The sequence below is a fragment of the Antennarius striatus genome, chromosome 20 (genome assembly GCF_040054535.1).
Source record: "Antennarius striatus isolate MH-2024 chromosome 20, ASM4005453v1, whole genome shotgun sequence".
Lineage (NCBI taxonomy): Eukaryota > Metazoa > Chordata > Actinopteri > Lophiiformes > Antennariidae > Antennarius > Antennarius striatus.
In genome coordinates, this window is record NC_090795.1 from 555,117 (window position 1) to 570,373 (window position 15,257).

Here is a 15,257-nt window from a genome sequence, read left to right on the forward strand (position 1 = left end):
CGCTATAAAGCCTTACAACAATTTTTCTAAAATTATTCGGCAACATTAAAAGGCAAGTTTATTTATTTCCTCAATTTGTTCAGAATAAAAACTTTTCTCTCTTTCAACAGTTAATTATTTGGTTCCGTTAGAACCGGTTCAACAGCTGGTTTCTATTCAAGTGATATATTGATCATTATAGATCTGAAGCCAGTTCAATCAGTCTGATAGCAGCAGTGACTTCACGTCCATTTTGTAGCTCAGCATCAGTCCAGCACCCAATCAGCAGCAGTCGGGTCCCGACCGGAAGCTGGTCCCGGTCTCAGCGGGACTCGTGACGGAATCAGGTTCTCCATGGAGAGCTTTTACGCACGGATGGGGAGGTTTTACGCACGGATGGGGAAGTTTTACGCACGGATGGAGAGGTTTTACGCGCCGGTCAGGGCGCGTGGAACGCGGCGCTGACAAAGGGCGAGACGCTGGGGAAGCAGTGGTACCTGAGGGTGTAGTTCCGCCCCTCGTTGTTGTCCCAGAACTCCCCCTCCCCGCTCCGCAGGTACAGGGCGAAGTGCACGGCGGAGTCCGGGGTCATGACGGGCGGCGTGAAGACGTTGAAGCTGAAGCGCTCCCCCACGGAGCCCGGCTCCGCGGCCGCGGGCAGCGCCTGCGCGTCCACGTAGGACAGCCAGTCGTTGAATGTGTACCTGACCCCCACCTCCCTGGGCCCCCCGCCGGTGCACACCCGGATCTGGCCCCGGACCTCGAACTCAGTGACGGAGATCTTCTCCAGGCAGACGCGGAGCTGCTGGACGCGGCGCTCCGCGTCCCGGGGCTCCGGGAAGCAGGAGACCAGGCGGTCGGTGTCCAGGCTGGGCAGGAAGCTACGGCACAAGTCCTCCAGCGGGTCGGGGGCCGGCGGGTAGCTGCGGTGCCGGGACAGGACGGTGGTCGGGATCTGCGGCTCCTCCAGCGAGCTGAAGTGCTTGACGCTGGCCAGGTTCAGGCCCATGGAGTCCGCGAACCTCACCCGCTTCCTGCCGGGGTCTCCGCCCAGCAGCTCCGCCGGGTAGGCGGGCAGGGAGCGCGCCCTCCTCCGGTCCCTCATGAAGCGCTCCAGGCGGCTGGCGTCCACCTCGTCCTCCAGGTCTCCCTCCTCCTCCTCCCGGCCGTTCTGCACGCAGCGGCCGTCGGGGGGCGGTGAGCGGGACATTCCTGCGGGCCGCTCGGGATTCACGGACGGCGCCGCGGGGCGGCTTCTATAGACCGGAGGCCCCCCCCCGGAGGACAACGTGTTGACAAGCAGCGCGCGCTGTCCGCGGCTGTCACGGAGACACGCGCCTCACGTCTACGTCAGCCTTCACCTGAATGAGTGGAGTGAACGGCAACAAAGGGTTAACAAGAACAAATAACGTAAACAGATGATTTAACAAATACCAATACTGTACACAAAATATATAACAAAGTACTTCAACAACAAAATATACGATTAACAAATATAAATACTGAAAACATAATAGTAATAAAAACAATTATGAAATTACTGTAAACAAGAGTAGTGTAAACAACTTTTTAACATAAAATACTGTAAACAACAAAACAGCTGATTAAGAAAATAAAAAAATTATAAAAAATATTGTAAAAAAAGTTTTAACAACTTAAATACTGTAAACAACATGAACAAACAAACATTTGTAGTGTTTTTAGAGGTTATTGTTTTACACTCGTGACGGATCCCTTCCACTCTGGATGTTGCCATAAATAAATGGACACATGTTCCCATTCCTGTTATGTAACGCTGCGTCCGCAGGGCGTCACACGGCCAGCGGGGGCAGGCACATGACGTCATGGCCTTCATCATCCTCCTCCTCCTACAACAACAGCAGACACGCTGAGTGGAACCTCAGAACTCACACCGGACGCCTCTTCATCTTCACCATCCTGGAGAACCGCTCATCTTCTGCTGGAGCTCCCCCCACCTCGTGATGACGTCATGACCACATGACCCACAAGTACAAGTAGGTCCTGTTTGTTCTCTGACGTCACTCCGTGCTGGGGACGCATTCAAGTGTTTGAACTGTCAACAGGCAGAAGAACTGAACCAGAACTCGGGCGCCACCTGGAGGTCACATGGCGGTGTCTGTGTGTACTGAAGGGTTCCACCACCAGGTGGCAGAACCCCCTCAGGTTCAGGGGGTTCCCTGTCTGGGATGACGTCACTCTCTCAATCAGAACCGCCCCTTTAGGTCCACGTCAGGCGTGTTCTCCACGTCAAGCGTGTTCTCCACGTCAGGCGTGTTCTCCACGTCAGGCGTGTTCTCCACGTCAGGCGTGTTCTCCACGTCAGGCGTGTTCTCCACGTCAGGCGTGTTCTCCCCCAGGCCTCCGTCACCAGCTAACCTTGAACAGGAACTTGTTTACCATCCTTGTGCGTAAACACATCTCCGTGGCAACAGCTTCATGTAAACATTTGTCGTGACATGAGAACCGGTTGTAACTGGATCAGATACAAAACTGGCTACAGGATGCTAACTAGCTATAGCGTCAGTTAGCATTATCCGTTAGCAGGATGTTAGCTAATGATTTCCTGACATTATAGTGGGATATTAATTTTCTCACTGACGTTTCAAACAAACTTATTTCCTGAGTTTTCACCAGAACCAAACTTTTGGACCAATCAGAACTGATCAGAATCAGAACTGATTAGAAGAATCAAACTGCGTTGAGGTTCAGTTTATTGGTAACTTTATTCAAGACATAATCGATATTGCATGTTCCACAGGGTGCAGTCACATGACTGATGACATCACACTGATGGATCGCATTCAACTTCAATCACAACATTAGTTCAAACATATAAAAACAAATTTAAACCCCCGCCCCCCATTGACCCCGATGACTTCATCAGAATGCTGCCTCCTGATTGGCCAGCTCGGCGTGACTTCCTCAATTTGCCGATGACATCACAGCAGGTGTGATGACATCACTGGTCGGCGGCGACGACAATGCGGTACAGAAGCGTGATGATGACGGCCACCAGAGACGGGATCAGGAGGGACGACCAGAAGCTGGAAGAAAGATCGCTAGTTAGCCCTGCAGCTAACCGCTAACCAGCTAGCTAACCCACAAAGAGAAAGACAGGCAGATCAAGGTGACGAGGTGAAGCTCCTCCCAAAACCAGAGAGAAAGAGCTAGCTAGTGCTAACTAGTAGTGCTAACTAGTAGTGACCCATCAACCAACCAGAAGAGACGGTCTGATCTCAGGCGGGTTCAGACAGAAGGTCATCGTGTTCTCATCCGACAGCCGGTGCTGCTGGCCAATCGGCCAATGGACTCCCGTTAGCTCAGGGCTAGTGTTTGCGGTCTAACCACGCCCCTTTGTCTCTGACCAATTACACACCAGCTCTAGAAGTCACTCTGGATTCTGTCTGAACACACCTGAAGCGGTGTGTGTGTACCTGGACTCCTCCTTCACAGACGTCACCGGTCGCTCCTGAAACACAAAGAACACGTTAGCATCGAGCTAACAGGACCTGGACCTGGTCCAGGTAAACTACTGGGGCCGGTTCAGGTGACTTTGGCTCCGCCCACCCTGATCAAAATGTCTATATTTGTACTAAATGTGGCTCCAGGTCCAAAACGACCACATACTACTACATTACCCAAGATGCAACTGGACAGCACCTTTCATCAGTCTCTTCCTCCACTGATGACATCACAGTTATGTCATCATCCACTTACCTCAGGGGGGGCGATCAGGTGCCTGTCGTCCTGCAGAGAGACAGACGGATGGTTAGAGAGACAGACGGGGGAGCAGACAGACGGGGGAGCAGACAGACGGGCGAGCAGACAGACGGGGGAGCAGACAGACGGGCGAGCAGACAGACGGGGGAGCAGACAGACGGGCGAGCAGACGGGCGAGCAGACAGACGGGGGAGCAGACAGACGGGGGAGCAGACAGACGGGCGAGCAGACAGACGGGCGAGCAGACAGACGGGGGAGCAGACAGACGGGTGACCCACCGGGTGCAGCTCTCCGATCAGCATGCCTCCGGCCATCTCTCGGGCGTCGCTGGAATGTCCCACGTCCTCGAAGCTCTCGGTGGCGTCTCCCCCCGCCTGCTCCCTCAGCACCTCCTCCCCCCCGGGATGCTGGGGAGACACGCCCCCTTTAGTGGGAGGTCCAACTATACAACAACACATGCTGGCTAACTCTAGCGTGTGATAGCTGCTAACAGCTAATCACAAGGGTCTGAAGTTCAATCAATGATGATGACATCATCACGCTGCGGTGATGTCATCAATCCCATCCAGCAGGAAACAAGCAGTGGATGAACATCTGTGTGTGTGTTTGATAATTCGAGCAATGGGAGGGGCAACAGACTCCTCCCACCCATATGCGGCCCTGATGACGGACATCACCAGTCATCCTTCCCCGCCCACCAGTCAGTCAGGTGACCGGTCAAAGGTCAAAGGTCCAGACTTGTGTCCACTCTATGAATGATTATCAGACTGGGCTCTGAACTTTGACCTCCAGGCGGCGCCTGTTAGTCCAGTAACGTTAGACCTGACGTTAGCCTGTTACCTCTGTCCATATGAACATTATTGATTATTGATCAGGTCATCGCCCCGATCAGGTTGTCTACATTAATCACTGGGATTACCGAGCTGCATTGAACGCAGCACGGACCTGACGGAGGCCTCCATTAAAGACAGAAACGATTTTATATTTTACCTGATTTCAGTCACGTGACAACATCTCGGTTTAGCGGGAACGTTTAACTGTTTAATTTCCGGTGTCGGTGTTTTGATTGTTAATTAGGCTGATTGGTTGACAGATGTCCACGGATCCACTTAGACCCGGTTCCGGGGGGGGGGCTCCCGGTGCCCCCTGCGGTGGGGGGGCTCCGGACTCACCTCCTCCAGGAAGCTGGACACGTCATAAACTTTGTTGTCGATGATGATCCACGTGGACCTGCTGGAGTTCTTCTCCTCGATCTCCGACATCCTGAAGAACTTCACTCCATCGCGGCTCTCCTGCTGCGCCTCCATGGGGCCCCGGAGACGTTAGCGGGCAGACAGCGGAGAGGCGCGGGCCCGGCGGGACGGTTCACGAGCGGCTCGGTGGAGGCAGGAGGACCCGGTTCTGTCACGGCCGCCGCTCCGCTCACACGCGAGCCTTCACGCGACTTTAACCGACTGGACAAGTTTCTGTCACCGCCAGCAAGACCACCTAGGTATGCTAGAGCAGTTCCGGTTGGGCCCTTCAAAATAAAAGCAGTAAATAATCCAGTGATTCAACTGGCAATATGGAGAACAAATGAAGAATTTTACTTCTGTATATGGTTAGATTACTAAATTTACTAACTAACATATTAGTAATGATATTTTATTAGATTCAGGTTGATTGGCCGGTCCCAAATTGCCCGTAGGAGTGTGAGTGTGTGTTTGTGTGTCTTTGTGTGTGCCTCCGCGGTGCACTGGCGTTGAGCCCAGAGTGTCCCCCGCCTCACGGCCTATGCCAGCTGGGATAGGCTCCAGCCCCCCGTGACCCGCTTAGGCGGATACAGCGGCAGAAAATGAATGAATTTTATTTGATATTAATAAAATAGGCTGTCTTCAAGGCCTTCACACCTTTCTTCTTCTCCATTGTTCCATTTCTTTAATGTTCTTGATGGATTTTATCATGTGATTTAACTAACTAGTCAGGTTAATTGTCTGTTTAATATTTTTCTGTGTATTTCACGTCAGATGAATCCTGAGGTAACTTGAAATTCCGCCGTCGCAAACGATTTCGTTCAATTTGACTTTATTTTGAAAAGTGTGTTTCCGGTAAAGTTGCGTCTTCATTTGTTTCCCTGGCGGGGAGTCAAGGCCGCTGGGACCCGCCCACCGACATTCCAACGCTGCCATTGGCTTTCATCCACCTTGCTGATAAGAGCTGCTCTGTGATTGGCTCGTGCGCTGTCAATCACGCGCGGGATCTGAAGGAGAAGCGGGCTAAAGTTCAGCTCTGTTCAGTTCGCGTACTTTCAAGGAAGTTTTCTTGTCACGCAAGGGGCGGGGCGGCGCGTTATCAGCGGGTTGATTCCAGTTGTTGTGTCCCAGCTCTGATAAACACCCCCTGCCCTTTATACCGCTAACAAGGCGAGATTAAAAGATCTGTTCTCAGGCGGCCAAAACCGCTGAGTCACCGATCAAAGATTGTCAATGATTGACAGTTTTAAACAAATAAACAGAACAGTCTCCTAACGCAGACTTCTTCTGATCATTATAATGTAAGATTAGAGGATTACAAACATTTAATCCGTCCTACATCATAAACACTGTCTTTAATTTTGCTGTAAACAGTGATGACCTGCAGTAACCTCACATCGGGCGGGTTGTGTTTAACTTTGATTAGAGTGAGACCTCCTCACGGCCCCCCGGCTTCACCCATCTTCACCCATCAGCGTCGCTTCGCGCTTTTATTCACGACTTAATGTGAATAATTATCAATATTTGCAGATTTCACACGTCAGCAGCGTTCATTAGGGCCAATTTTTCATTTAATTGTTATAGTGAACATAAACCACTGATGTTAATGTAAGAACACACTCCGAGCTAGCTGTGCTAACTGGCTAACGGAGCTGCGCTAGCTTGTTCTCGCTAGCTGAGGACTGATGGAGGGGTGAGTGACGCAGAGCTCTAACTATTACTTATTATACATTTAATTATGTTCTAATGTATTTATTTATGTTTTGATGTATTTATTTATGTTCTAATGTATTTATGGTCTAACGTATTTATTTCTTAACGTATTTATTTATCTCCATCTATTTATTTATTGGTCACTTCCGGTTCACCAGAGCTACAAGCGGATTAAAACCTGTTTCATCCAGTATTTAAATTAATCCGTGATTAATGTGTTTTATACGTATTTTATTAACTAAGTATAACAGAGCTGCAATACTAAACGTGCATTTATTACTGTCATTACTACTCTTAACTACTAAAGTAATGTCATTACTACTCTTAACTACTAAAGTAATGTCATTACTACTCTAAATACTACAGTAATGTCATTACTACTCTAAATACTACAGTAATGTCATTACTAGTGTAAATACTAAAGTAATGTCATTACTACTGTAAATACTAAAATAATGTCATTACTATTGTAAATACTACAGTAATGTTATTACTACTCTTTAAGTACGACAGTAATGCCATTACTACTCTAAATACTATAGTAATGCCATTACTACTCTAAATACTACAGTAATGTCATTACTACTCTAAATACTACAGTAATGTCATTACTACTCTAAATACTACAGTAATGTCATTACTAGTGTAAATACTAAAGTAATGTCATTACTACTGTAAATACTAAAATAATGTCATTACTATTGTAAATACTACAGTAATGTTATTACTACTCTTTAAGTACGACAGTAATGCCATTACTACTCTAAATACTATAGTAATGCCATTACTACTCTAAATACTACAGTAATGTCATTACTACTCTAAATACTATAGTAATGTCATTACTACTGTAAATACTATAGTAATGTCATTACTACTGTAAATACTAAAGTAATGTCATTACTACTGTAAATACTACAGTAATGTCATTACTACTCTAAGTACTACAGTAATGTCATTACTACTGTAAATACTACAGTAATGTCATTACTACTCTAAGTACTACAGTCATGTCATTACTACTGTAAATACTACAGTAATGTCATTACTACTCTAAATACTACAGTAATGTCATTACTACTCTAAATACTACAGTAATGTCATTACTACTGTAAATACTACAGTCATGTCATTACTACTCTAAATACTACAGTAATGTCATTACTACTGTAAATACTACAGTAATGTCATTACTACTGTAAATACTAAAGTTATGTCATTACTACTCTAAATACTACAGTAATGTCATTACTACTCTAAGTACTACAGTAATGTCATTACTACTGTAAATACTACAGTAATGTCATTACTACTCTAGGTACTACAGTCATGTCATTACTACTGTAAATACTACAGTAATGTAATTACTACTGTAAATACTACAGTAATGTCATTACTACTGTAAATTCTACAGTCATGTCATTACTACTCTAAATACTACAGTAATGTCATTACTACTGTAAATACTACAGTAATGTCATTACTACTCTAAATACTACAGTAATGTCATTACTACTGTAAATACTACAGTAATGTCATTACTACTCTAAATACTACAGTAATGTCATTACTACTCTAAATACTACAGTAATGTGAGCACAAACGTCTGTCCACCACAAATAGTGGACTCTAAAGTCACTAGTGAACTGTTAGAACACAGAAAGCCATCAGAGGTCAGAGGTCAGGACGTCATTCTGACATCGGTCCAGAGGTTTTAGAAGCCGTTGCCATGGATACAGGGGATGCTGTGCTGCTGGTGCCCCCCCAGCGTCCTGTTCTAGCCGTGGGTTGTGTTCAGGCATGGCGCTGGGACCGTGTTCTACCTCACCCCTCCCGACCTGAAGAAGCTGCTCTTCATCACCATGACTCAGCAGGAGGAAGAGGAGGAGCTGAGGAGCCAACAGCTGAAGACCTGCAGGTGAGGCCCCGCCCCCACCAGTATGGACGTGTGTGTGTGGCCTCACCTGAGTGAGTGTGTGTGTCCTCAGGGAGCTGCTGCTGCTCTTCTCTGAGGTCCTGGCCTCCCCAGCTCTGGACTCCTTCACTGACATCACGGTGGTCGTGGCTGTGAGCGCCGTCGGGGTCCGGTTAGCATCTCCCGTCTCCATGGTGATGGCCTCCTGTCTGAAGGGCGTTTGTTTTCTGCCCCCACAGATCCCGTTTTACCGGCGGGGCTTCGTCCAGGAGTTTGGAGAGAGACGCCGCCTGCAGGTGGGAGGGGCCAACGATGGGGGCCAGCCTGAAGCTGCTGATGCTGATGTGTGTGTGTGTGTGTGTGTGTGTGTGTGTGTGTGTGTGTGTGTGTGTGTGTAGCTGGGTCCTCCTCAGCGTGTGTCTCCAGGTGTCCTCCAGAGCTGCATGTCTTACTCTCTGATCACCCGTCTGTCTCCCAGCTGGAACAAAGCAGGACTCTACCTCATCAGCGGTAGGCGGAGCTCTGTGTGTGTGTGTGTGTGTGTGTGCGTGTGTGTGTGCGTGTGTGTGTGTGTGTGTGTGTTTAACCCGGAGTTACTAGCTCAAAGCTATTACACTATTGGTTGAGGACTTTTATCACATTATTAGCTTCTTCAAACCATACAAGCTGCTATATGTAGCTGTAGCCTGATGCTAATGCTAGCTTACTGTGGTCGAGTCTGAGCCAGCGTTAGCATCACTTTCTGACACCGGCTGAAAAATGTCCTTCGGAGTTAAGATGTGATGCTAATGCTAGCTGTTAACAAGTGCTGTCAGATCGGATATCAGCTAGCGTGTGCGTCGGAACACGCCAGCCCCCACCTTTGACACGTGATGCTAAAATGGGTCAGAAGAGGATGGTTGTGAACGGTTACCTGTTTACCTGAAGGCATTCAACACAACTCATCTGCTCTGGTTATTTAACAAGCTAGCAGCTAGCATGCAGATACAATACAGATACCGTTCCAGGATGGGAATGCTAACGGCTAACTTCTATCCCGGTTTCACTTGTTTCAGGAAAGGACTTCCTGACGAAGGCGGGGCCAATGAACGCCGTCAGTAAGTGTCCTGATTCATCGTCTATCCCCCTCCAGGCTTGGACCAATCAGAGAGCTCCCTGTGGCGGGTCTGAGCCTGGAAGGCGACGGTGAGGGAAAACTAAACGCCTCTGTCCTGTCAGGCATCAGGCTGGACACCTCTGAGGGCGCCCTGCGTGTCGGCGTGGAGGCGACTGCTGTCAGTCTGCCCCCGCCCACGGTGAGCGAGCAGCCGCTTCTTCCTGATGATGTCACCCCCCTTGACCTCCTGACCTCTGGGGGCGGAGTCACAGCCTGTGTCTGTTGCAGCTGCAGGACTTTAACGTCCCGCCGTCGATGCTGAGGAGGTTCTGCAGCGACCCCGATGCTGTCCTGCACCCAACCTCCGGCGGGGGGGCTGTGTGGTGCCATGTCCTGCCCAGGTGGGGGCGCACACACTCACACACACACACATATACAGACACACACACACATACACACAGCCAGTGGGTGGGGCTACTCTAACCCTGCGCTGTCCTCTGAGCAGCATGAAGAGGGGGCAGCTGTTTACCCTCAGCAGGAAGCTGCCCCCCCAGGGGCCCTTCAGGACTTACGAGGACCTGCGGCGCCACTGGAACCGGCTGGTAAGACCCTGACAGAGCCTGGGGGTGTGGCCTCAGAGCAGCAGCTGATTAGTTCTGGTCCGTTTCAGTATGGGTACTGGCTCCCGGAGCTCCCCGAGGGGGAGGCGGTCTACTGCAGCGTCCACTTCAGGCCCCTGGGGGGCCGGCTTTTCACGTATCCTGACGGTCACATGACCTCACCGGGGTCACGTGATCCTGCTCTGTTGTGATTGGCCGGTGCTTCCTTCACCGTTGTACCAGGTACCCCCTCAGCTGCATCCGCCTCCAGTCGCTGCAGCGCTGTTCCCACAGCGACCAGCAGGGAGCAGCGGCCTCCTTCCTCTCTGACCTCCAGCCCCTCCTCCAGAGTGTGTGTGGGCTCCCTGCTCAGCTGACCAGGAGACCCCAACAGGTACACACACACACACACACACACACAGTTCTTCATCCTGTTGAACCATCTGATCGTTACTCCTCCTCTTCCTCCCCTTGGATCAAAGCTTCTGCACTCCGCCCCTCCCGCCCAGCAGGACGGAGCCCATGGGCTTCTGGGTAACGGGTTCAGGAGCATCCTGGTGTGTGGAGGCTGGCCCCCCTCCTCTCCTCTTCCTCTCCTCCAGCCGGCTTCATCCCTCTCCTCCTCCTCCTCTTCCTCTCTCCTCCCCCCTCTTACTCCCCCCACTCACACCCCACCCCCCTCACTGGTTCCAGTCTTTAGCAGGCGCCCCCCCAACCTGGGTCTCCCCCAAGAGCAGCAGGAGGACCTGGGGGGGGGCGGGGCTCCGCGGGGGGGAGGGGCTCAGCGAGGGAGGGTGTCCTTACCCACCTTTAAGACCCCAGCCGCCCCCGCCGCTTTCAGGCCCCTCCGCTTTTGCAATCCTCCACCTATCCGGCGCCACAGAACACCAGGACGCCCCGACGTCAAACCCGAATCCAGCCTCAGCCTGGGGCCCCGCCCCCACCCCGGGACCACATCCCCTGCAGGGGCAGAGCAGTCTCGACCTGGGGCCACGCCCCCTCCAGGTGCGGAGGTCAACGTTAAAGTCAAGTCCTGCCTGAAGCGACGCCCTGACAGCCAACCGGCATCCGGGACTGAAGCTCCGCCCCCAAAGAAGGTGAGTCCGGTGGGTCCGCCAGAGAGCCCCGCCCAGTTCTGGTCTTGACCTCGCCCCTGTGTGTTCCAGGAAGTGCAGTTCCAGCCCGGCTTGAAGAAGCGCCGATGGGCGGTGAAGGACGTGTACGTGGAGCAGATGGCCCGGACCAACCAGGTGAACTCCTCCCCCTGCCCTTCCTGACTCCGCCCCCAGGCACACACAGACACACTGTGCCTCCAGTGTGTCTGTGTGTGAGGAGGTGGACACGTGTTAAAGCGAGTTGGCGTGACGAAGAGCACGGCCCCCTCACAGGAGAGGCTGTTAAAGTGATGGATCCTGGGGGCGGGGCCACGGGGGGAAGGGGGCGGCGGCTTTCATAACAACATCCATCAGTTTAACGGCCACAGCCACACATCAAAACAAACATCTGTCCTCAATGGCTCCGCCCCTTCCTGTCTGCAGCTGTCTCAGGTGAACGTCGCCACGCTGACCACCTGGCTGACAGGAAGAGGAGTTCGCCTCGGCCCCGCCCACAAGAAGGAGGAGCTAATGCTGAAGGTCATGAGCTGCCTGGCTGAGGCCTGAGAGACGCACGCACGCACACAGACACACACACACACACACACACACACACACACACACACACACACACACACACACACACACACACACACAAACAAATGTTTACCAACATTATATTGTTTTTTTTATTGAAGCTGATGTTGGAAGTTGTTCTGGTTCTGGTTCTGGTTCTGGTTCTGGTTGTGACTTGAACCAGAGACGATCCACGTCTCAACTGTTTGTTTACACAGCAGCTATTTGTTGTTGATGTTTGTTTGCATCAACATGTTGGTGTTTGTTTATAAAATATCAGAAACTCCAGTGTGTCGCTTTATTTACTGAAGACACACCTTAGTGTGTGTGTGTGTGTGTGTGTGTGTGTGTGTGTGTGTATGTGTGGCAGCTGCTTTCAGCTGTGTGTTAAGGGTGTGTGACGGCTTCATGAGGCCAGAGCTCACACAGTGATTGGCCGACAGCTCAGGCAGGGCGGGGTCTGATTGGACGCTTGTGATTGGCTGGAGACGTTTTTCATATTTCTCCTTCAAAATGTGGAACAAAAGTAGGATTTTCAAAATAAAAGTCTGTCTGATGTATTAGTGGATTCACTGTCATTTTCCCACATTTATGCTAATTGCTGCTAACTGCTGCTATCTGCTACTAGCTGCTAACTGTTGCTATCTGCTACTAGCGGCTAACTGCTGCTGCAGTCCACTGCTTGTGATGGGAGTGGCCGATGTTCCCAGTTTTCCTTCGTCGTCGTGGAAACGAGCGGCGCTGCGTTTGGATTAAACCGTAGCGAAGCTTCAAAGCCTCCTCCTTTGATCTCATCCTGGTTTCCTGTGATGTGGAGCTGATTAGTCTGACCTCATCACGCCCCACCGGTTACCACGGTTTCACCCCCCCCTTCATCTCAGGTTGATTCTGCTTCACTCCTCTTCATCAGCTCTGATCTTGTGTGTGTGCATGGTTGTGTGTCTTTGTGTGTGGCTCCGCGGTGCACTGGCGTCGTGCCCGGAGTGTCCCCCGCCTCACGCCCTATGCCGCCGAGATAGGCTCCAGCTCCCCGTGACCCGCTGCGGCGGATACAGCGGTGGTGATCTGAAGATGACTGACTGATTCACAATGTGTGGATTAACAGAGAGGAGAACTAGTTCAGTTATCTGTTAATAACCCTGGAGACTAGTTAAGAACACTTGGAGACTAGTTAAAATCCTCTGGAGACTAGTTAAGAACACTTGGAGACTAGTTAAAATCCTCTGGAGACTAGTTAAAAACCCTGGTGACTAGGTAAAACCCCTGGAGCAGGGCTCAAAATTAACTTTTTTACTTGGTACTACTGGTGCTCCCAAATTTAGACGTCAGTAGCACCAGCAAAGACTTCAGGAGGACCCCCCCCCAACAGCAAGGTGGTGACGGAGCGATAGAGACGCTCCGTCCATCTCCGTTCCTCCTCTCCCCCCCGTCCAGGAGAGCAGCCTCAGCTGCGCTCTCATTGGTTCCTGGACCGCGGTGCTGCTCAGACTGTTTCACACCTCCTCCAGCAGGTCCTCACTCACGTGTCCGCATCAAACAGACTGTCGGTAGTGGGGTGGAGGGTGCACACCCGGCGCCTACGCGTTTACCCCCCATCCACACAAAACTGTATGAGAGACGCTCACCTGAGGATGCTGGATGGTCCACCTCCGGGTCAGGGGCCAAACCGTGGCCATGTACCGGGCTGTCAGGCCAGCAAGGTACCTGAACCATTCTGGTTATTATTGGATTGTTTTGTATTTTAAAACATCACTAAAAGATGCTTTATGTTGCCCCAAACTCCCCCACGCCTTTAGTGAACATTCCTTTTATTTGTCTGGGTCATTTTGCCCTCAGCTCGGACTTCAGGGATTCTGCTCTAAAGTTCTGTGCTTTGTTTCATAGTGGAGGTTCATGTCACCACTTTTAATTCACACTACGTGTTCAGACCACATGAGGTCAAATGGATTGAACCGCCTGACAGAGGAATAAACATACATTTGGTCCACTCACTGTTAACCAGCGGTTTTCCTCGTTAACCTCCTTCGTTTGGAGCTCTGCTGTCTCCCCTCTGTGCTCCTGTAGGTAAACTCAGCGGCAGCGAGCTGTCTCACTTCCTGGTGTTCTGACTGTAGCCGTGGACTGCTGGTAAAAATGGGCCAAGAAAATCTACTGTGGTGAATTTCTCATGGAGTGGTCACGGGTCCGGACAGAACCATCACACAGTCCGGATTCGGACCGCCGTCTGCCATCTGGTGACCCCTGCCCTATGGAGAGAGAGAAAGAGCGAGAGAAGAGGAAAAAATAGGCGCACCAGATTTCTCCCCAGTCGCACCGCTGCTCCCAGATGTATTTAATAGTCACTGATAACAATTTGGGCGCATATGAGACCAAAAGGGTCGCAACTTCGAGCCCTGTGGAGACTAGTTAAAAACACCTGGAGACTAGTTAAAAACACCTGGAGACTAATTAAGAATACTTGAAGACTAGTTAAAACCTCTGGAAACTAGTTAAAACCCCTGGAGACTAGTTAAAACCCCTGGAGACTAGTTAAAACCTCTGGAAACTAGTTAAAACCCCTGGAGACTAGTTAAAACCCCTGGAGACTAGTTAAAATCCTCTGGAGACTAGTTAAAACCCTGGAGACTAGTTAAAATCCTCTGGAGACTAGTTAAAACCCCTGGAGACTAGTTAAAATCCTCTGGAGACTAGTTAAAACCCCCTGGAGACTAGTTAAAATCCTCTGGAGACTAGTTAAAACCCCCTGGAGACTAGTTAAAATCCTCTGGAGACTAGTTAAAACCCCCTGGAGACTAGTTAAAATCCTCTGGAGACTAGTTAAAACCCCTGGAGACTAGTTAAAACCTCTGGAGACTAGTTAAAACCCCTGGAGACTAGTTAAAACCCCCTGGAGACTAGTTAAAATCCTCTGGAGACTAGTTAAAATCCTCTGGAGACTAGTTAAAACCCCTGGAGACTAGTTAAAACCTCTGGAAACTAGTTAAAACCTCTGGAAACTAGTTAAAACCCCTGGAGACTAGTTAAAACCCCCTGGAGACTAGTTAAAACCTCTGGAAACTAGTTAAAACCCCTGGAGACTAGTTAAAACCCCTGGAGACTAGTTAAAACCTCTGGAAACTAGTTAAAACCCCTGGAGACTAGTTAAAACCCCTGGAGACTAGTTAAAATCCTCTGGAGACTAGTTAAAACCCTGGAGACTAGTTAAAATCCTCTGGAGACTAGTTAAAACCCCTGGAGACTAGTTAAAATCCTCTGGAGACTAGTTAAAACCCCCTGGAGACTAGTTAAAATCCTCTGGAGACTAGTTAAAAC

General features: G+C 50.1%; 3 protein-coding genes across 6 annotated transcripts; 1 reads left to right on the forward strand and 2 right to left on the reverse strand.

The window, feature by feature from the left end:
* Window positions 1-32: 32 nt before the first annotated feature.
* On the reverse strand, window positions 33-1,551 carry ppp1r3g (protein phosphatase 1 regulatory subunit 3G). The gene has a single exon (XM_068343889.1). The coding sequence runs from the start codon at window positions 1,187-1,189 to the stop codon at window positions 419-421; it is 771 nt and encodes a 256-aa protein (XP_068199990.1). The 5' UTR covers window positions 1,190-1,551; the 3' UTR covers window positions 33-418.
* A 1,153-nt stretch (window positions 1,552-2,704) lies between these two features.
* On the reverse strand, window positions 2,705-5,167 carry cyb5a (cytochrome b5 type A (microsomal)). 2 transcript variants are annotated; one of them, XM_068343892.1, is made up of 5 exons: window positions 4,893-5,167; window positions 3,999-4,127; window positions 3,718-3,747; window positions 3,415-3,469; window positions 2,705-3,044 (listed from the first exon to the last, which is right to left on the reverse strand). In XM_068343892.1, the coding sequence occupies exons 1-5, from the start codon at window positions 5,025-5,027 to the stop codon at window positions 3,025-3,027; spliced, it is 369 nt and encodes a 122-aa protein (XP_068199993.1). In that variant the 5' UTR covers window positions 5,028-5,167; the 3' UTR covers window positions 2,705-3,024. The 2 variants fall into 2 exon arrangements, with proteins under 2 accessions (XP_068199993.1, XP_068199992.1); XM_068343891.1 differs by having other exon boundaries at window positions 3,435-3,469; window positions 4,893-5,161.
* Window positions 5,168-5,616: 449 nt separating this feature from the next.
* c20h18orf63 (chromosome 20 C18orf63 homolog) lies at window positions 5,617-12,233 on the forward strand. 3 transcript variants are annotated; one of them, XM_068343886.1, is made up of 14 exons: window positions 5,617-6,645; window positions 8,464-8,583; window positions 8,654-8,732; window positions 8,820-8,876; window positions 8,979-9,090; window positions 9,636-9,677; window positions 9,799-9,875; window positions 9,965-10,077; window positions 10,182-10,278; window positions 10,347-10,432; window positions 10,519-10,669; window positions 10,758-11,372; window positions 11,442-11,525; window positions 11,814-12,233. In XM_068343886.1, the coding sequence occupies exons 1-14, from the start codon at window positions 6,638-6,640 to the stop codon at window positions 11,934-11,936; spliced, it is 1,764 nt and encodes a 587-aa protein (XP_068199987.1). In that variant the 5' UTR covers window positions 5,617-6,637; the 3' UTR covers window positions 11,937-12,233. The 3 variants fall into 3 exon arrangements, with proteins under 3 accessions (XP_068199987.1, XP_068199986.1, XP_068199988.1); XM_068343885.1 differs by having other exon boundaries at window positions 8,654-8,876; XM_068343887.1 differs by lacking the exons at window positions 10,182-10,278; window positions 10,347-10,432 and having other exon boundaries at window positions 8,654-8,876.
* The last annotated feature ends 3,024 nt before the right edge of the window (window positions 12,234-15,257 follow it).